This window comes from Solanum stenotomum, chromosome 6 (genome assembly GCF_019186545.1).
Source record: "Solanum stenotomum isolate F172 chromosome 6, ASM1918654v1, whole genome shotgun sequence".
Classification (NCBI taxonomy): Eukaryota; Viridiplantae; Streptophyta; class Magnoliopsida; order Solanales; family Solanaceae; genus Solanum; species Solanum stenotomum.
This window is the reverse complement of record NC_064287.1, coordinates 60,688,413-60,710,312: the sequence shown is the minus strand read 5'-3', so window position 1 is coordinate 60,710,312 and position 21,900 is coordinate 60,688,413. Positions and strand designations below refer to the sequence as shown.

Below are 21,900 nucleotides of genomic sequence, written 5' to 3'. Positions count from 1 at the left end.
CATTCTTTTTGAAATAGACTAAAAAGGAAAAAAAATCATTCTTTTTGAAATAGAGAGAATACCTTATAAATTGTTCACTCGCTCTAAAATAAAAATAATAATCTTGAAATTGAATTTAAAATTAACTCTATCATTTATTTTTGATTAATGATTATTATAAGTTTTAGTCTCATAATTATTTATATTAAAATAATATGATTACCGTCTAANGCCGACGATAATAAATACTCCCTCCATTTTACAAAGAATGATCTAGTTTGACTTGATACGGAGTTTAAAAAAATAAAGAAGACTTTTGAATCTTGTGATCCTAAATTAAGTTATGTCAAATGTACAAAATTGCCCTTTAATCTTGTGACCTTTAACATGCCACGTGAAAAACTGAAAGTAAAATGTTACCAAAAAAAGAAAGAAGTCATTCTTTTTGAAACAGACTAAAAAGGAAAGAAAGTCATTCTTTTTGAAACGGAGAGAGTAGCTTATAAATTATTCACTCGCTCTAAAATAAAAATAATAATCTTGAAATTGAATTTAAAATTAACTCTATCAATTATTTTTGATTAATGATTATTATAAGTTTTAGTAAGTCTCATAATTATTTATATTAAAATAATATGATTACCGTCTAAAAAAATCACATAAAAATGTAATCAATCTCATCCTGCATATCAAACAACCTATTGACATGTGGTGGAATAGCCCAAAATGACAAAAAAAAATAATAAAAAATGCTCCTTGTGGGCTTGCCATATTGAGGTTTTTTTGAATTTGCTCACCCCCACCCCCCCAAACCCCACACCACAACCCCAATGATGAGTCAGTTGATAAATTCTTTGAAAATTAACTGAAGAAATCTCTCACCTTTTTTCTCCATATAGTTTTTGGTAAATCTCTGAAAAATCCCTTCTCTTTAACTTGTATATGAATACCCTTTGCACTATAATCCATGGATGTAAAGATTTGAAATGACTGATATTTAGTCTATTTATGCTTTTATTTAGGTTTCCATGTATCAAAGATTTGTTTTTTTGGTATATTTTGAATGAAAATCGATTTTTTTGCTAGAAATTTGTTGTTGTTGTTGTTGATTGTGTTTATTAGAACTTTGTGCTTCTGTGAGTTTCCAGTTATATATAGAATGTTTAAAACTGTATTTGCCTATTTGGTTTGAGCTTAACTCTTGTGTACACTTCTGATGTCTAACTCTTACTAATGCAATATGGTCATTGAAAATCGAGTAGTCGGTAGATGTGCATTATCTTGCTGTCTGTTCATACTAGTAGTCGTAGTATTGTTCTCGTAGTTTTTGGTCCTTCGGTTTCTGATACTATATGTTGTTTCTTGTACTTTGACTGCTATGTAAGTAGTATTTTGTTTCTAGTATTGTTCTGTTACTATCTGTTGTTTCTTGTACTTCAATTACTTATTTTTCTGGACTGCTTTGGGATTCTTTTTTTCTTGAGTCGAGGGTCTATCGGAAACAACTTTTAAACTTCTAAGGTAAAGGTAAGGTATGTGTACCTATATCCTCCCTAGACCCCTCTTTGTGGAACTACACGGAGTATGGTGTTGTTGGATCATTGAAAAGCTACTCACAAGTAAATGTCTGTGTTTGTTGCAGATTGGTAGCCTGAAAAATGTTCTAACTACCCAACAAATAGTATATAAATTATTTGCACTGTCAGTGTATGCTAATTAAATCCATTTGATTTTTGTGGTCTTTTTAAGGGAATAATGGGGAAAAAGGCTAAGAAAAAGGCTAGAAGTGGTGTCAAGGAGACACGGAATCCTGTTGCATCTGCAAATCGTATTGATGAAAAGATCAGTCCGAATATTGAAACTCATGATGATGCAGTTTCTGTTGTAAATGATAGAAAAGGATGTCCACATGTTGATAAGGTTATTGATGTGGACAAAGTCTCCACTAAACTTAAGTCTTCGAAACCTGTTAGGTGCAAAGATTGCAAGGAAGGAGTAGCTGATAGACAAGCTGGTAGGACGAAAGGTAAACAAGGAAAAAAGAAGGGAAGTGCAGATCCCAAGCAGAAGTCTAAAGCCATTTGGGTCTGTTTAGTATGCGGTCATTTCTCGTGCGGAGGTGTTGGGTTGCCTACTACACCTCAGAGCCATGCAGTTCGGCATGCGAGACAATACCATCACCCTCTTGCTGTACAGTTTGAAAATCCTCAACTGCGCTGGTGTTTTCTGTGCAACACACTACTTCATGCTAAAAAAGTAGAGGATGGCAGTGAACAAAAAGATGTACTTGAGGACATTGCAAAGATGATTAAAAGGCGTCCGTCTGAAGGGCCTACTACTGATGTGGAAGCTGTTTGGTTCGGGAGTGGGAGTGTCACTAGCGAAATTAAATCAGAAGCTTCTGCTTCTATAAGTGCTGATGGAAAAGGTGGTTGTGCCATTAGGGGATTGGTTAATTTAGGGAACACATGTTTTTTCAATTCAATAATGCAGAACCTACTGGCAATGAATAGACTACGGGATTACTTTCTTAAGTTTGATGGTTTTGCTGGTCCTCTTACCGCTGATCTGAAGAAGCTCTTTACTGATACAAGCAATGAGGCTTCGTTGAAAGAATCTGTTAATCCAAAAGCTTTGTTTGGTTCATTATGTACCAAAGCTCCACAGTTTCGAGGATACCAACAGCAGGACAGTCACGAATTGCTTCGTTGTTTACTTGATCGTCTGTGTACTGAGGAATTGACCCGCAGAAAGCAAATCAAATCTTCTCAGGATGGCGGTAAATCCCTGAGTTCATGTCCAACATTTGTCGATGAAATCTTTGGTGGTAGACTCTCTAGCACTGTTAGCTGTCTTGAATGTGGGCACACTTCAGTAGTCTATGAGCCATTCTTGGATCTCTCATTGCCTGTTCCGACTAAAAAACCTCCTTCTAAAGAAGCTCAATCAGTCTCCCATGCCAAAATATCAAAACCTCCAAAGAGAAGTGGAAAAGTTCTTCCTAAAGTTAGCAGAGATGCAGCTTCTCTCAATTCTCAAGGAAATGGAGAGAACTCTCTCAGCCATGTGCATCCCAGAGTACCTGCCACTGAAGGAATGATACTTCCTTCTGATACATCGCTAGAATCCATTGATGCTGGTGTTATGGCTGATAATACGGGTTTAACTTCACAGGACTCATGTTTCACTCAGAAGTCCCGTAATGAGGAAACTTGCGAGGGTGTGACTAGGCAGTTGGCTACGGTGGATGACTCGACATGGTTAGATTTTCTCGAACAGGATACACTGCCAAATGGTGATGACGCAGCTTCAGAAGTTGATCACATCCTGACTAATCAGGGTTCTGAAACTGGATCTGTTCAACCTGTTGACCCTTTGCAAAATAATCTGGATGCTGATACAGAGATGAAGTTGACATGTACAGACAGCACTCGTTCTCCTAATGATTTAATGTGTTTGGATGACCAAGGACAATCCAAATCACCAGACCGCAATATAGCTTCTGACTTCAGTAAAAAGTTACTTATTAAAGAATCTGGAAAGATCAGCTCTGTGGATTCAAATCTTGGTACAGATTCATGTACGAGGCTATCGGAAGATGAAGCCCCATTACAACTACAAGAGTCAGAGATTCTGTTACTTCCATACAAAGAAGTAACCTCAACTGCTGGTGACATGTTAAAAGAAGGTTGTGAGGTATCCTCAGCTGCTGTTGGTTGGGAAGAAGATTCATTGGACTTGGATGGTGTTGGAGACTTATTTAATGAACCTGAGTCTGATGCACAGTCTTTGTGCAATGCTGCTGTTTCTCAGGCCAATGGACTGAGAGAAACTAGTTTTACTGTTTCAAACATCAGTGTGTCTGATCCAGAAGAGCTTGATAATACAGATGCTCCTGTATCAGTGAAGAGTTGTTTGGCTTATTTTACGAAGCCCGAGCTTCTTTCCAAAAGTGAACATGCTTGGCAATGTGAAAATTGCACAAAAGTTCTAAAAGAAAAGAGAATGAGATCTAAGAATAAATTGACGAAGCCTAGATCACATAGCATGGTGAATGGACATGAGGACAAAAATCCAAATGGTGTGTCTTCTTCAGGAACATCTCCTCCGCCTGAACTGAGAACTCATAATGGAAGTACAGACAAAGATGCGTTAGAAACTTTTGAGGACAGATTATTGACCCCAAAGGGAACCAGCCCTCGAGGTGATCGAGATTCAGTGTCTTCGCTATTGGAAAACAGCACACGGGAAAATCACAGTGCAACTAGCAGTCAAGTGAATAGAGACTATCAGACCAATAAAGTTCAACTGCTGGAAGCTCCGCTGATTTCTGCTATATCTGAATCTGAAGAAAGTGAGAATGAGGAGACAGACTTTAAAAGAGTTAGAGTTGAAAGAGATGCAACTAAACGGATCCTAATTGATAAGGTCCCTCCTATTTTGTCAATTCATCTAAAGAGGTTCCGTCAAGATGCTCGGGGGCGCTTGAGTAAGCTGAGTTGCCATGTCAATTTTAGAGATGCAGTTGATCTGAAACCATATGTTGACACCAGGTTTGTTGATTCTCCTTCATTTTGGGCATTTAATCATTTCTGGACTTTTGTGTATCCCTTGTTCATTAGACTGATTCATATTTTATGCAAAAATTCAACAAATAACGGCCAAAAACTTTGGAGTCCATAATAGTGAAGTCATGGAATCTTTTGAGACAGAACTAGTCATTGATGCTATTACACTCTTACATTCGATGTTACTTTGTCATTCATTTAATATATCTTTGAACATCTTGCATGTTTGAGAACTTCAGCACAAGAAATTTGTAACAAACTATGTACCTTTTACATTTTGTTCACAGACAGTATGCAAGTGTAGAATGAAAACATCCTATTTAGAAATAATCTAACTTTAAACTTCCCATTTCACCTTAATGAGATGATTAATAGCCACATAAGTATCTATGACTTGTTTTAGACCACAAGTTTCAAAAGTGTTCCTTTCTTGAACTTTATGCTCACTCGAGTACCATCAAATAAAATGGGATGGAGGAAGTAATACTTTGTGCGTGTGTATCCGTGTAACATAACTTACTACCCTTGCTTTTTATGAAAAAAATGATTGAATTCATGTTCTTGTTTCCGACATGTTTTAACACAGAGAGAGAGAAAATACAGCTATGGTTCCTGAGCTTTTTCTCTCATATAATCCACTTGTACTTGATATTCCTCAGCAGCAAGTTGTTTCAGTAACTGCAAATGCCCTTAGAAACTTTTTTTTAAAATCTTTTAAATACACAATACAAGATGAGGTCCAGGGTGTATGCTATTTGTCTATGATAGCGAGGGTGTCAACTAAAAGCTAGTACTGTGGAGATGCATTCTAGAGAGTTAGGGTCGTTTGGTTAGGAACAAGTTATTATGCCCTCCATAGTATGTTAGTGATTTCAAAGATATGTCGATAAAATAACCATATGTTCAATGCACATGCAATATGTCCTTTTTTCTATTAAGTTTCTGCAAAATGGAATATCTCTGCTGAAATTGCCTGATGATTACTTGATGATCACCTTTGCAGGTGTCTGCAGAAGGATACATACAAATACCAGCTTATTGGTGTAGTAGTACATTCGGGGACGATGAGGGGAGGTCATTATGTTGCATATGTTAGAGGAGGTCCCAAGATCACAGGGAAAGACGAGAACGCGGAAGATTTTGTGTGGTATTATGCTAGTGACACTCATGTTCGTGAGGTTTCATTAAAGGATGTTCTTCGCTCTGAGGCATACATTTTATTCTATGAAGAAACTTGATATAAATTTCTTAATTTATGTTAATATTTTGGCATACACACAGAAGGAAAGGGAGGGGAGAGTGAGTTATCTCCAGTATCAACACCCATTTTTTATTTTCAAATTTTGATGTGTAATTGATTAAGGAAGTTACATATTTTAGAATGTACTTTTTTTTAAGAAAGAGAATATGATTTATTTTTATTTTTTATGAAAATTGAATTAGTATATAGGATGAAAATAAACGATAGCAAGGGGCGGAACTACACTTCTAGCTAAGTTCGGTAGAACGAATAACTCTTGCCAAAAATCATGTATTTGTTATAAGAAATCCACTTAATATGAATACATAGTTTATCTAGATTGCAGTAAACTGCTTATTTAGAATTTAGAATTTCTAAACTTAAAATTTTCGACTTATTTTTTGTAACAAAAAGAGAAAATTATATATCATTGATTGTGTCAATGTCAACTTAGAATTTATAAATGTTTGTACACTTTTCTTGATTATGACTATATATAATATATCAAATAACAAAATATTTTTTTTTGTTCAAAATAATTATTTATACGTTTAGTGCCTGTCTAAGTAATTATCGGTTAGTCAACAAATATTAGTAAAATCCTTCATGATTTTTATTTCTAAAGTTTTTGTTTGCCTAGTCTATGCTCTCTCTCTCTCTCTTACATTTTAATTTTTTAAGAAAATAAGTTTTCTTTTAGTGCGTTGAAATCATCAAAATAGCAAAAATGATAGGATAAAACCGATGCTATAAGACACTGATATAGGATGTATGGTTTTCCTTTTGTGGCAGCATCCAAAATTTTGAGTTTATGGACTCTGGATTCTAGAAAAGGTAATTTACTATCTTCTGAACAACTTAATTTATACATATTAAATGAAAATCAAAGCAACTGAGTTGTATCGAATCCGTAGCTAGAGTTTTATTTTCAATTTGTGAAACATGATGTTGATTATAGAACTTCTTCATCAACCAAAGGATTTTCTCAACTTCATGAGCTGATGATATCTTTGATGAAACAAAACAGAGTCGGGTCCAGAATTTAAACTTCTAAGTTATGTCAATTTACTATGTGAAATCGAACGATTCTATAGCAATTGGATCAACACATGAGAAACAAAATGTACCTAGAATCAGCAGAAGTATCCCGAATGCAATGGCTGGTGAACAGATTGCAGCAGGATGGCCTGCTTGGCTTGTTGCAACGGGCACTGAAGCTATCCATGGATGGCTTCCTAGAAAACTCGAATCGTTCCACATGCTTGATAAGATTGGTTACGGAGCTTACAGTACTGTTTACAAGGCTCGTGACCTCGAACACAACAAAATAGTTGCTCTGAAACGATTGAAGTTTGACAATATAGAATTAATGATGAAGGAAATCAACATTTTACGAAGGCTGGATCACGAAAATGTTATCAAATTGGAAGGGTTGATCATCACATCAGGTATTATATTTGGTTTATTATATCTTATTTTCGAGTATATGGAACATGATCTCAAAGGACTTCTATCAATCCCCGGTGCATTTTTCTCCGAATCACAGATCAAATGTTACATGAAACAACTTCTAAATGGAATTAATCATGTTCATAGTCGAGGTATCCTTCATCGAGACATAACCACTTCAAATCTATTACTTGATAATCGCGGTATCCTGAAAATTGCAGACTTTGGCCTGTCTACACTTTCCAAATCAAAGCCTAATGTCCCTTTGACTAGCTGCATTGGGACTCTCTGGTATCGAGCACCAGAACTGTTAATTGGATCGTGTTTTTATGGAATCGAAGTGGATCTATGGAGTATTGGTTGTGTACTCGGAGAATTGTTTAATGGCAAAGGAATTTTGCAAGGTAATAACGAAATTGATCAGTTGCATAAGATATTCAAGCTATGTGGATCTCCTTCTGATGAATATTGGCGAAAATACAATTCGTCTAATGCAGCATTTTTGAAACAGAAAGTACCTTACAATGCGAAAATCGAAGAAACATTTCATGATTTTCCTGTTGCTGCTCTGGAACTTATGCAAATTCTGCTTTCTATAGAACCACAGAGCAGAGGAACTGCTGCTATTGCTATGGATCACAGTTTTTTCATAGTTGAACCATTTGCTACCGATTCGTTTAGTTTGCCTAAATACCCTCCAACTAAAGGATAGGATGTAAAATGGAAGAATTCTAAGGTGTGTTCAACCATTTTCGACAAAATGGATCACAGTTTTTTCAAAGTTGAACCATTTGCTACCGATTCGTTTAGTTTGCCTGAATACCCTCCAACTGAAGGATTGGATGTAAAATGGAAGAATTCTAAGGTGTGTTCAACCATTTTCGACGAAATTAACTGGATGGATGAGCGACATGATTTAACCAATGATGCTTTAGGGATTGCACCCTGGGTAACAATAGATGAAAGACGAAGATACAAAATGCCCGAATCTGCAAATTCCTCTGAAGGAGCAAATAGAGATAAGGGCAAGGAGGATCAGGAACACAACTTCTGGAGTTTTATAAAGGGAAAGAAGAAGCAAAATCATGTTCCGTCAACTGCTGCCTCGAAGAGAGTTAATGGCCATGATATCAAGGGGAAAAAACAACAATGTGGTTTATTGACTACTGCATCAAATCAAAATGATAGCGATTTCAAGGGAACGAAGAGTAATTTTTATGCTCGGTTACCTGTTGAATCGAACTCAATGGATGTGGATCGAGTGCTCAGGGAGCATGATCGGCATATCCAGGAAGTTGTTGAGCGCGCCAAGCTTGAGAAGAAAATGAGAGCTAAAGTTCAGGTTGAAGGCAGAAATGGAAGCTTGGTGGACAAAGCATCCCATGGCTCAAACTAGTGACTTATAGGTCACACAGAGATAACTTTACCGTTACTCCAAGACTCCCTTCAGACCTGAAGGCTGAAGTAAGCAAATTAAATTACAAATTTAGATCAGTTATATTCATCAAGGAACACTTTTCATGTAAATTGCAATCCTGCTTTGAAAACTTTTTTCTCTTTTGAGCCGAGGGTCTATCAGAAATCGTTTTTCTACCCCATAAAAATAGGGCTAAGATCTACATATCTACATTATACCTCTCTAAACGCCACTTGTGATATTACACTTGGTATGTTGCTGTTCTTATAATAGTAAAGTCTTTTTGCTTTAAAGTTACTATAGTGAGTACAGTTTAATAATTTTTTTGTTATAAAACAGAGGTGGAAACAGAATTTTCGTTAAAGGGGTTCAAACTATAAAGAAGTAAACACAGGAAGAAGCCGCGGAATTCAACATCTACTCTCTCTCTATATATATATAAAATTAACCTTAGATATACGATACAATTTTTCACCGAAGCCCCTTGCACCATTCTGGTTCTTCCCCTGGTTATAAAGGTAAATTTCAGTTTCCTTAATGACAAAAAATACTTGTTTTTTTTGTTATAGTAGGTAAAATTCAGTAAATTTATTGTTACATGTGAGTAAAGTTCAGTTACTTTCATGTAAAACTTTATCTTCATAGCTATAAAATTTCAGTTACTTCACTAAAAGAATATTTATTGATCTAATTACTCAATTTAGGTTACTTTAAAACTCTCCATCTATTAATTCAACCCAACTTCAAGAAACAAGTCTCAGTGCAATTTTGTTAAATTACTGAATGGGTTTCCATCTAATAAGTCTAAGTGCTCTTTTATTATTATATGGAGTTTTTGAAGGTCTAGCTTTACCATTTGATAAAAAATACAACATTTCTTGGGGGAACAACAATGTGAAGTTATTGAAAAATGGAGAAGAAATTCAGCTATCTCTTGATAAATTTTCTGGTGATCTTACCTTTGTAGTTTTCTTCTTTCTTTCAGTGCTTTTACACTTCAATTTTGAAAATACACATCTAGACACCTCAACTCGTCTTTCCTATGTCTCGTGCGTGGACATCGGGCGTTGATATGACACATAATTCTTGGAGGTGTCTAGATGATCATTTGGTTTGATGGAGTGTTCAACTGACACATTGAAAACAAGTTAAGAAGTCTATATATGCATCTTCAAAGTTGAAGTGTTTAGTTGTCAGCCAGATTAAGACGTTTGTCTATACATTATGTCATTTAATAGAGTGATGTGTCAATTTCTGTCCCTTTACTATGAGAAATTGTTCAATTGTGCCTTAGCTTAGAGTTTTTGGTCTATTCATTCTCTTGTTGTTCACATATTATCTTGTATTTGCCCTTGCTATTAACATAGCTCCGGAGTGAAATGGTTGGATTCCTCGTGTCTAAATTCTTCATGTTGATATTTACTATGATTTAAAATGACTATCAACTTGGAGCTCTATTGGGCTTAAAAGGTAAAAAATGAGAGTTTTTTCCTTACGATAGGGTAAAGATAAAACTAAAAGTTTAACAGATGGCAAAGTTGCTCAATTTCAAATAGTATGAGAATAATTTGACTTTTCTTTCTTTCTCTCGTTTTTCGATTTTAAGTTTTTGTTTTCTTAGAATCCTAAATACCAAATGATTTTTAAAAATAAATAATTAATAATCTGCAGGATGTGGAATTCAGTCCAAACAAAGTTATGGCTCTGGATCATTCAAAATGAGAATAAAGCTACCAAACAAAGACTCAGCTGGAGTAGTGACAACCTTTTATGTAAGAACACATATATACATTCAATTTTGCACTTAAGAGTTAAAATAATTTAATTTTTTACCATAACTTTTGTAAATATTTATCTCTTGAAAGGGGCAGTTCGATGCAAAAGAGCATTCAACGTGCACATAGGGTTTGAGAAAGGGTCATATTCCAAGGGATGTGATATAGACAGAGACTCAACCTAATACAAATGTTGTGGCTACTTCCACGCCTCGATCTCATAACCTAATGAGATAACTTTGCAGTCGCTCCGAAACTCCTCTTCCTCCTAGTACTAGATAGACTCTTCTTAAAATAAAATAAAATGTTGGATTGAAGGCAACATACTTAGATAGAGTGACATGGACAATGAAGGTTCATATAGCTGATTTTGCTTGGATGTAGTAGTTATTAAACATTTCATTACATTCAAAACTCTAAAATTTCATAATAGTGTGGAAATTCTTAATTAATTTTAAGTTACTCAATTTTATTTTATAAGTTGTATTGCTTATCTCTTTTTTAAAAAATAATTATTTTAATCTTTTGGCAGTTACATTCACATACAAGCCACCATGATGAATTGGATTTCGAGTTTTTAGGCAATAGAAAAGGGAAACCATACATATTGCAAACAAATGTATTTGCAAATGGTGTTGGTGATAGAGAAGAAAGAATTCAACTTTGGTTTGATCCAACAACAACTTTTCATGAGTACTCAATCCTATGGAATTCACATCACATTGTGTAAGTTAATCTTTCTATTTTGTATCGATCCAGTATCTGATATTCATTTTGTAATTTTATTGATTCAAATTTGTACCAAAAAGTCCAATTTTAGAAGTAAAACACTCTTACTCGAACTTCAAACCTCTAATTGACGCTTTGATAATAACTACATAGTAATGTTCCTTTCCAAAATTAAAAAAAATAGATTAATCTAGATGTAGCAAGTTATTTCATAGTGTTTCGTATAAAGTTAGATCAATCAACTGGTTCTTTCAATTTAATCATTCAGTAACCAAAGCTTACTAGTCTGGTTAATTTGGATCCTCATCGAGTAGGCTCATTAAGGAAAGTAATACAATTTCCACATTTCTTAGCATGTTGTGCTTATCGTATCGCTCGGTTTGGTTATTCAGATCTTTTCGTTCCTTGATATTGTGTTTGTTTAGGAATAGAGTAAGACGTAAATTTCTTCTATAGCAAAAAGTCTTTCATTCTTAAGACTGAGGAAACCGAGACTTTTTAATAGAAGTGAATGAATTCCAACCATCCTTATGTATCTCTCAATGACGATACAGTCTTTACATTTGCTATTTAATACTACATTTATTGTCTAATTGATTTGTTTATTTAAAGTTTTTTTGTAGATGAAATACCAATTAGGGTTTACAAGAACAAATCCCATAGAGGAATTGGATACCCTACACAACCAATGCAATCAGAAGCCACAATATGGAATGGAGAAAGTTGGGCAACAGAAAATGGAAGTGAAAAAATTAATTGGTCAAATTCTCCATTCATAGCTCAATTCCAAGGCTTCAACATTGAAGGTTGCCCTTCTAATAATCATAGTTTGTATTGCAATTCAACAAAGTTAAGGTGGAATTCTAAGAAATTAACTCATAATCAAGAAAAATCATATAAAGATATTAGAAGCAAATATATGATTTATGATTATTGCAAAGATACCAATAGATTTCAAAACATTCCTTTAGAATGTTCAAGTGATTATTAAATATTTGATTTTCTTATGATACACTAGATTCGATGCAATGTGAAATACAGAGCCTCAAAAGTTTAATCTGATTAATTGTTTGATCCATACAAGTTTATAAATTGTTAATGCCATTTCATGAAGGTTTACTTATGTGTTGATCCGGTAATTACATTTTGCTTTCCGCTTCTACGAGACACATACTTGAAAAATAACGTCTTTAGTGAGATTAAGAAAAATAAGTGTCGCGCAATATTTTACGTTGATTGTGTCTTTCATTCTACAACACATCTTCTTTATCCCTCGTATCCCCCACCACTCAGACATCCTTATAACTCACTTTCAATTTTCATAGTAATTATCTAAATTATGTAAAAATATATTTACTTAGTATTTAAAAAAAATCCTTCCTACCGAACACTCCAACTCTCACGTGTTATGTTTTTCTTTTTGATTTTTCCCTCAGTGTCTAATATCCACATTGTTGTTCAACTATTTCAGATTCACATCGCCTAGGGCACTATTTAGAGAAAAGCTTCTCACGTGTTTTTTTTTTCCATCCGATGTCTGATACCCACATTGCTATTGGTCCATTCCAAATTCACATCACCTAATAGGGCCCATTTGGGAGAAACCCACTCGGCTCTCTACTAAGGATTTGAGGGGAAATTACGTGGATAAGGAAATATATACTAGTTAATTAGCTAACATAGCTATAGTTTCCATTAATTAACACTCGCGACTTAATTTTATCTACAATTACGTGCACGTCTCTCCTCTCGTTCTCTCTCTCATCTCTCTCCTCTCTTATACATATACAAATTATACATAAACAAATACAAATTGATATGATTGTATACAATTTATTCATTGATACAAATTATATTTCGTTAATACTATTATATTCATTGATATAGTATATATATACTACTTATATATACATACAATTCCCCTTCCAATGTTCAGAAAAATCCTCTCCTTTAGCAAATCCAAATTTTCCTAAAACAATCCTCTTGTAATAACTATGTGTACCAAAGTTTGTTTTTAAGTGTGTAAGGGTCAGTCGGGGTTCCCGAAAGGGAAGCCTCTCTCCGTCAAAGTAATGTAAGTCTCTTATGTTTCCTGTTTTCCCTAAAAATATATGTAAAGTATGTTTGTTTTTTAAAGTTATGTTGTAAATATGTTAAAAACTACCCTTAGTATATGGTTAGACTTTTAACTTCTTAAAAACAATGATGGATTAACCTGTAAATTCCTAGGATACTTAAAAGGCCTTAAAAAAGTCCGCAAAAATCACAGGACGTCTTGTTGGCCATCTCCAGGGTGGGGTTAATGAAGAAGTTGTTAAGAATACAGGTTAAAAGAAAGAGATGAACGGGGTAGTAACTTTAAAAAAAAAAAAGGAAAAAAAAGGATAAATATATGAGATAAACATGACAAGACACGAGTAAGAGGGAGTACTGAATAGGATTTACAAAGAATCTGAATTTCTGCTCTGAATTTCTGCTATTCTGCTACTCTATTGTGATAATTTCTGCTGATTTCTGCTGCCTACTGCCTACCTGTTAAAATCTGCTAGTGTTTTTTAAAGTTTTTTGTCTGTTTTTAGTTTTTTAAGTTTTTTGTCTGTTTTGGTATCAGAGCGAAAAGTTTTTGGGAAGTAATTATTTAAATGAGTAGACCGCTACGTAGTACTATAAAACATTTAGAAATCAAAAGAGATCTGAATAGTTTATATTTCGAATATAAGAGACTAAATAGTACTAAAGAAGACAATATAAGGCTAGATTACCTAATAGAAATAATAACTAGATTAGAATATAAATATATTACACAGTTAAAGTCAAGACATAATATATGAAAAAACATCCTTTTGCTAATCAACTACGACTAGGATATTGGTATTTATACAGAGAAATACAAATAAAATCAGAGTGGTTAAAATTAAGACAGACCTTAAGCTTATATTTAAAAGTATTAGAAACAAGAGACTTAGTATATAGACTTTGTAATCACGGAGGATTATACTCAGTAAATAGACCTAAACTAGTTAACCCAGAATTATTAAGTGCTCTCAGGTGGGAGTTACAAAGCATCGATAGTGATATCCAATCTGCAAATAATAGAATAAAGTTTCAGAGGAAAAGTATTAGTAAAATAGATATTATTCTAGGCTAAAATAATAACTATAGATCCATTAAAACAATTAGATTACTTAGACCTAAGAATCTACCCTGAAAAGAAGTACAAAATATTAAAAGAAAATTCAGTAATAAGGTGCAATTTTAGTCAAGGAGAACATCTTTTACATTCAGAAGATAAGCAATATAATACTAGGGAAAATGCATAAGTACCCCCCCAGCCTATGCCCAAAATCCCTGAGACACACCTAACCTTTACTAAGGTCCTATTACCCCCCCGAACTTATTTTTTAGTTAATTTTTTACCACTTTCAGCTTACGTGGAAATATAAACCAAATAGGTTGAAAACTTTGTTCAACACGCGCTGGGCCCCATTTTTTCAACTTTCTAAAAAGTAGCTTTTACACTTCCCAAAATTTCAAAAAGCTATCCTATTATTTATAATCTACTTTGTTAATAAATTTTTAGTTAGTTTATAGATTTTAATGTTTATATATTTTATTTCAAATTTGGGCATGTAAAATTTTGTAAATATTATATATATAATTTTATTTTATTTATAGATAAAAAAAATTATTTATAATCTACTTTGTTAATATATTTTTAGTTAGTTTATAGTTTTCAATGTTTATATATTTTATTTTAAATTTGGGCTTGTAAAATTTTGTAAATATTATATATATAATTTTATTTTATTTATAGAAAAAAAAATATTACTTATAATCTACTTTGTGAATATATTTTTAGTTAGTTTATAGCTTTCAATGTTTATATATTTTATTTCAAATTTGGGCTTGTAAAATTTTGTAAATATTATATATATAATTTTATTTTATTTATAGATAGTTACACTTTTCCAACTTTATCATAATTGTAGGATACTTATAAGACTAGAAGGTACTCTCTAATAGTGCATATAATTATTTTGTTTGTTCAAACATGTTTTTATTTGTATGCAACCTCAATTTTTATATCAATTATGTAGAAACTTTAATAGTGAATAATTTCGATCATTATTATTAATAGAACATAAGAAGAATTATTACTCAAAATCTTTACGTTAATAAAAATATAAATTGTTGTAACTATTATTTATAGATGATTAAAAAAATAAAATTGGGAAGAAAATAGTAAGTAAAAATTACACGTTATATTAAATTATCTTTACATTAATAAAAAAAGAAATTGTTGTTAGTATTATTTGTAATATAATTAAACAAAAATAACAATGGGAAGAAAATAATAAGTAAAGATTACACGTTGTATTAAAATAATAAGTATGAAAAATTATGATAAATTTTATAATAGTCATAACAGGAATTTACGCAATAATTACTATATTAGAATACTAGAAAAATTGATAAGTTCCTCGACATCTAATCATTGATTAAAATTTAAATTATTATTTTCTTCTACGAAAGTTTAAGAGATTAAATTAATGTTTTAAAAAATAATATAACAAACTGATTAATTAATTATCTTCAATGATTAATAAGAAAATGTATATAGCAAGTACATGTATTATTATTACATTATTTATATCCACTCTATATTAAATCATTTTTCTATTATAGTTTGACGCAAATTTCAGAATGTAAAGAATGTTTTGGATTCGAAAAATAAATATTCAAAATATACTAACATGTCATTTAATCTTATGATATTTTACATTTCATGTGAAAAAAATTAAATATTTAATATGAAAAATATTAGTTTATTAATACAACATAAAAGTAATAAAGGACAATATATAAAAATATTTGAAGTATTTGATATTTTATTAAATTAAAATAATTTTAAATTAATATATAGCCGCGCAACGCGCGGGTACGTATACTAGTGAAGAACAATAATAAAGAAGAAGTCAATTGAGTTAATATTTATTTTTTCCAAGTTTATTTTAACACATGACCAATTTTTATTGGTCAGTGCCGTCTAAAAGCTGCACCCACGCGCTTAACAGAGGTGAAATCACGGACTCAGCCACGTAGGCCGAAAAGTGGTAAACAATTAACTAAAAAATCAGTTCAGGGGGGTAATAGGACCTTAGTAAAGGTTAGGTGTGTCTCAGGGATTTTGGGCATAGGCTGGGGGGGTACTTATGCATTTTCCCATAATACTATAATAGATCTTATAATAAACTTTAGTGAAAAAACACAAGAAAAAGAAAAGAGTATAGTAAGATTACTAGAAACAGTAGAAATAACTCAAAATAAACATAAGAAGATATTAGAAAGGGTAGAACAAAATCTTGATTTGTTAAAATCACAAGAATTAGAATTAGATAGAAAGATCCAATACTTAAATAATAAGTTTAATATAGAACAGATACCTACAAAAGTTGAAATAGTAAGGTTAATAAAAACCATAACAGAAAAAACTAAAGAATCGAAATTAAAAACTACTGAATTAGTTGAAAAAATTATAACTCAATTGGAAACAGTAACTACTGAAGTTAGTGAATTAAAAAAGACAATAAAACAACTAGAAGATAAACTTCTTTCATGAACGACTTATGCCAAGAACCATCATACACTAAAGCCTTAAAATTTGCAGGAAGTATTCAACCAGATCCATAAGGTCTGTCTGATCACCAACCTTCAAGTAAATCAGATCAAATAATTATTAAACAAAATAACACTATAATAGTATTACTGATATAGTTAAATAAAAACTTAGACAAATTAATTAAAGAAAAAGAAGTTATAAAAGAACAACCTAAAAACACTGAAATAGAGGAATTAATAACTCAATTAAAAAATATTGAAATTACTCCACTTAAAGAAAGACCAAGCATAGTTAGAAAATCTCAAAAATGGACTTTCTTTCAGGTAGAAGAACAACAGTCGAAGAAAGACCACGAGTAAGTTTTTCTGAGAATAGAATAGGAAATAACCTTATATCAAGAATATTAATAAGAAATAAACAAGAAGATAAACAAATCCAGGAGTTAAACCAAGTAATAGATATAGATAAAGACCTAAGAATATTCCAACAGAATCAGTTAAATTTACTTAACCCAAAGATATTATATGATACATGATATTTTGCAAGAAATAATCAGCTATATAGACATTATAGAGAAGAACAAATTTCAGTTATAGGAAAAGAAATAGCTATTATGAATTTAATAAACCCAGAATCTCTAAAGGGAATCATACATAACAGACTAACATTAATGCACATGGGCTTAATAGTAGTAGGGTTAAAAGGATTAACCAGAAAAAATCTAGGAACTAAAGTATTAATCGTAATATACGATGATAGGTGGTCCGACTTAAAGAAATCCATTATAGGATTAACAGAAGTAGATATGACCAATAATGGAGGAATATTTTATATTAGCCCGGATTTTATGATTAATTTAGGAGAATTCGGAAAGCACATAAAGATAGGAATACAGACTAAAGGATACGAAGAAATGAGTAGCGGAAATAATCTACTAATGTGTGTTGGTTTCATTGGAAAAATTGCATCCAAAAGTAATACAAAGTTTAGATTAAAAGTCGAAGATGTAGTGGAGGTAATGGGAAACAAAGGCATAAAGTTAATCAAACCAATAAAAATAGACCCAGAAGAATACGCAGAATTAGAATGGAACTTGGAACAATTTAATAAAAAGAAAGTTCTCACGCCAGAATCTCATCTAATTTATACTAATACAAAGGAGAAACATCTATTAGGTTCACAAACTATAATTACTCTAATCAAACTAACTTAGAAGAGGAGTTAGAATTAGAAGAAGAAAAAGAGTTTATGAATGTAGAAATAATACAAGAAGAATATGAAGTAGATGAAGCTTTGCAAGAAGCTCAACGAAGATATAATAATAATACTGATATAACTTTTAAATGTAAAGGATGTAAGACAGGAAATATGGATATTTTTGAGGTAAATAAACACTTTAAAACATGCGAATTTAGAACTGATAATCTAGGATATAGAAAAGAGTACTATAACCAAGAAAAACTAGAAAATCTTGAAAAGTTACTAGAAAATCTGTATGAAAGTGAAAATGAAATAGAAAGAAATTCTATAATAAGTCAAAAAGAGCTTATGGAATCCACTAGTTCAAGTGCTAGTCCATTCCAGCGAACTGCCCAACAACATACAATAGACACAAGTATAGGAAATGTACCAAGGAGACGAGTATTTAGGGTAAACTCAGATACAGTAACTGAAAATGTAAGACCAATGGGTAGAAGGATGCCTATAGAAGAACCTATTAGGTTACAAGAAGGAGGAAGTAAAGGAAAAATATTAAATATAGCAGCACATGATCCTCAGATGTGGAATGCAGTAATAGATTTATGGAAAGGAATAGTAGTAGCAGACTATATAAAAACATACCAAGATGCAGACGCAGAAACAATGTATAAATATATGGAAACCTTTTTAGGAGAATCTGCAAAGGCCTTATGGGAAACATATAAATTTAATTTCCCACAAGAATTCCAAGCATTAGTAAACCTGGGAGCAAACCCATATAATTTTACAAATAAAATACATAGTTTAATTACAGGAAAAGACCCAAATAGTGGCTTAGTAGTATTACAGAGAAATGCTTTGATAAACCTAGAACAATTAAGTATTACAAGTTGGTTCCACATAAAGAACTTTCTTAAAGATTATTATTATTACTGTACAATTAGTGGAAATTCTTTTGACGAAGAATTAGGAAAAAAGTTATTTAATAAACTGTCAGGAGCTTTAGGTAGAGAAATAGAAGAAAGATGGTATAAAAGAGAAGGAGTAATACAAAACCCAAACGGTAAATGGTCTATAGGACACAAAGTACAACATATAATGGAAATTTTAACAGAAAAATGCACGAATATATAAATACAGAAACAACTAAAACAAAATGAAATGGGTTTCTGTAAGAATGTCATGTATACAACCCAAAGTTATGATAAAGGACGAAATAAATCAAAGAAAAGATACAAGAAATATAGACCTTACTACAATCAACAGTATAATAAAAGATACTATTTAAGAAGATCTTCAGCTAAAAAGCCATATCTAAATAAGGATAGACATGTTAGAAAATATAGAAATGATAGAAATTATAAAAATAAGCTAGAATGTTTCACATGTGGAAGTATAGAACATTTAGCAAATGTATGTCCTAAAAGAAATAATAGTAGAACTAGAAACTCGCAATTAATAGAAAATTTTCAAGAAACATTGATTAATGTTGATGAATACATGTCAGATAATGAAAGCATATATTCGATATGTAGTGTAGAAATTGAAGAAACAACTCGGTCTGATGAGTCAGATTCAGCTAATGAAGAACTAATAAATGAAATAGGTTTAGAATTCAAAAATATAGACTTAGAAGAATTACAAATAAGTACAATGATGAATATTTCACAAGAATGTACCCATGAGTTTGAAAGAAATAAAGGAATAGATAGTAACCAATGTATTTTTATGTAAATGGTATTCAAGCAGAGAAAAAAGGGCAAAATGTAAGTTTTGCTATGCTGAAGGATGTATAACATGCATAGAAAATTTATTTAAAATAAAAGTAAAAGAAGGACGTGAAAATAGAGATATAAGTAGCGATACAATAAACTTACGAATAATAACATTAGAAAGTAGGATAAATGAACTAGAACAAAGGGTAATGTCGTTAGAAAAAGGAAAACAAAAATGTACAGAAAATATGACCGAAGAATGGGGGATGTGCAAAACATCGACCCAAGAAGCAGAAATAATGAATATAGAAACCATTATGAAAATTTAATATGTAATGAAGATAAAAAATTTACTACTGTTAAAGTATTAGCTAGACTTAAAATACAGGATATTGAATTAGAAACCTTGGCATTAGTAGACACAGGATGTACAGGTAGTATAATAAATAAAAAGATTCTACCACAAAAATTAATAAGAACCTTAGATAAGCCAATTGCAGCAATGCAAATGGATGGAATGTATAATACATACCAACATTATATAGGAAAGACTCAGGTAAGTTTTATCAATACATGTAATGCATTTTATAAACTAATGTACACACTTGATAGAATATGGGTAAGAGATCTTAACAAAAATGTAGATTTTGTATTAGGATTAAAATTTATGATACAAAATAATGGAGGAACATTAATTACAAGAGATGGGGTAATATTCTTCAAACACCTAACTTATACACCAGTACAAACTATTAAATTTGAAACAAAAGGAAGACAAGCTGGTATATCTCCAAACACTCCTGAAAATTTACAGACATGTTGTAAAGACTGCGAAAATAAAAGTGAATGTTGTAAAAACTCAGGACATAAAGAACAATACGAGGAAGAAGAAGAATATGATATAAGAGAAAAAGATTATACCTTAATAGAAGTAGAAATACATTCTATAATTTTCAATTAGGAATAGATAAGATAGGTACAATTAGAAGTCTTAAAGATCTAGACAATATAGTAAAGATATTAGATGAAATGGAAATAATAGGAGAAAACCTTTAAAATATTGGGAAAATAATCAAATAGTATGTCAATTAAATATCATAAACCCTGAATACATAATAAAAACGGTCGCTATTGAAGCAACAAATCAAGACTTAGAGGACTTTGGTATACAAATAAAGGAATTACTAAACTTGGGAGTAATAAGAAGATCTACATCAAAATATAGATCAGCAGCATTCATGGTAAGAAATCACAGTGAAATAGTAAGAGGTAAAGCAAGAATGGTAATTAATTACAAACGACTTAATGATAACACCAGAACAGATGCATATAAATTACCCGATAAAAATGAATTAATCAATCGAATCCAGGGAAAAAGGATATTTAGTAAATTCGATTGTAAATCAGGATATTGGCAGGTAAAAATGCATGAAGAAAGCATAGAATGGACAACATTCACTTGTCCCGAAGGACATTTCAAATGGCTAGCTATGTCATTTGGGCTAAAGACCGCCCCGCCAATATTTCAAAGAAAAATGGACAATATATTTAGAGACTATAAAAGGTTTGTCTTAGTCTATGTAGATGATATCTTAGTTTTTAGTAAAGATATTAAAGACCATTTAGGACACTTACAGACGGTATTTCGTTTATTCGTAAAAAATGGAATAATAGTAAATAAAAAGAAAATGTAATTATGTAAGAGCCATATAAATTTTTTAGGAGTAACAATAGGAGAAGGTAAAATTAAATTACAACCACATATAGCAACAAAAGTATTAGATATGCCTGATAAATTAGATAATACAAAAGATTTACAAAAAATTTTAGGATTAGTAAATTATGCTAGAAATTTTATTAAAGACTTAGGAAGACTAGCATGATCATTATATTCAAAAACAGGTAGTAAAGGGCAAAAACATTTTAATATAGAAGACATTAAATTAGTACAACAAATTAAAGAAAAAGTTAAAAACATTCCAGAACTAAGTATACCATTAGAAACAGATTATTTAATAATTGAAACATATGGTAGTTTCCAAGGATGGGGAGCCGTGTTAAAAGCCAGACCAAATAAATATAGTGATAAGACATAAGAAAAAATTTGCACTTATCAAAGTGGAAAATATAAAGAAAAAGGAAATATGAGCAGCATAGATGCTGAAGTCTTAGCAATAATATATGGTCTTAATAGTTTTAAGTTATATA

The 21,900-nt window shown here is 31.7% G+C and overlaps 5 protein-coding genes across 6 annotated transcripts in view; all 5 read left to right on the top strand.

Moving 5' to 3' along the window:
• Positions 1-21,900, top strand: part of LOC125866664 (glycine-rich RNA-binding protein 4, mitochondrial-like) — a 469,856-nt gene that overhangs the window by 372,875 nt on the left and 75,081 nt on the right. The gene's annotated exons all lie outside the window — the stretch shown is intronic.
• On the top strand, positions 786-5,941 carry LOC125866613 (ubiquitin carboxyl-terminal hydrolase 2-like). Its single transcript, XM_049546895.1, has 3 exons — positions 786-884; positions 1,729-4,532; positions 5,551-5,941. The coding sequence occupies exons 2-3, from the start codon at positions 1,735-1,737 to the stop codon at positions 5,783-5,785; spliced, it is 3,033 nt and encodes a 1,010-aa protein (XP_049402852.1). The 5' UTR covers positions 786-884; positions 1,729-1,734; the 3' UTR covers positions 5,786-5,941.
• LOC125869009 (probable serine/threonine-protein kinase At1g09600) lies at positions 6,845-7,948 on the top strand. Its single transcript, XM_049549564.1, has one exon. It carries the CDS (start codon positions 6,845-6,847, stop codon positions 7,946-7,948), a length of 1,104 nt encoding a protein of 367 aa, XP_049405521.1.
• On the top strand, positions 7,997-8,632 carry LOC125869008 (uncharacterized). The gene has a single exon (XM_049549563.1). It carries the CDS (start codon positions 7,997-7,999, stop codon positions 8,630-8,632), a length of 636 nt encoding a protein of 211 aa, XP_049405520.1.
• On the top strand, positions 9,437-12,148 carry LOC125869007 (xyloglucan endotransglucosylase/hydrolase protein 2-like). The gene is made up of 4 exons (XM_049549562.1): positions 9,437-9,602; positions 10,325-10,425; positions 10,961-11,154; positions 11,770-12,148. Exons 1-4 carry the CDS (start codon positions 9,437-9,439, stop codon positions 12,146-12,148), a joined length of 840 nt encoding a protein of 279 aa, XP_049405519.1.

What these genes read in the sequence shown, in the direction of transcription:
- LOC125866613 (XM_049546895.1), top strand. Translation starts at nt 1,735, where the DNA reads ATGGGGAAAAAGGCTAAGAAAAAGGCTAGAAGTGGTGTCAAGGAGACA. An exon ending in AAACCATATGTTGACACCAG is followed by an intron (nt 4,533 to 5,550) that starts GTTTGTTGATTC and finishes TCACCTTTGCAG; the next exon opens with GTGTCTGCAGAAGGATACAT.
- LOC125869009 (XM_049549564.1), top strand. Translation starts at nt 6,845, where the DNA reads ATGTCAATTTACTATGTGAAATCGAACGATTCTATAGCAATTGGATCA.
- LOC125869008 (XM_049549563.1), top strand. Translation starts at nt 7,997, where the DNA reads ATGGATCACAGTTTTTTCAAAGTTGAACCATTTGCTACCGATTCGTTT.
- LOC125869007 (XM_049549562.1), top strand. Translation starts at nt 9,437, where the DNA reads ATGGGTTTCCATCTAATAAGTCTAAGTGCTCTTTTATTATTATATGGA. An exon ending in ATCTCTTGATAAATTTTCTG is followed by an intron (nt 9,603 to 10,324) that starts GTGATCTTACCT and finishes AATAATCTGCAG; the next exon opens with GATGTGGAATTCAGTCCAAA. An exon ending in GAGTAGTGACAACCTTTTAT is followed by an intron (nt 10,426 to 10,960) that starts GTAAGAACACAT and finishes ATCTTTTGGCAG; the next exon opens with TTACATTCACATACAAGCCA.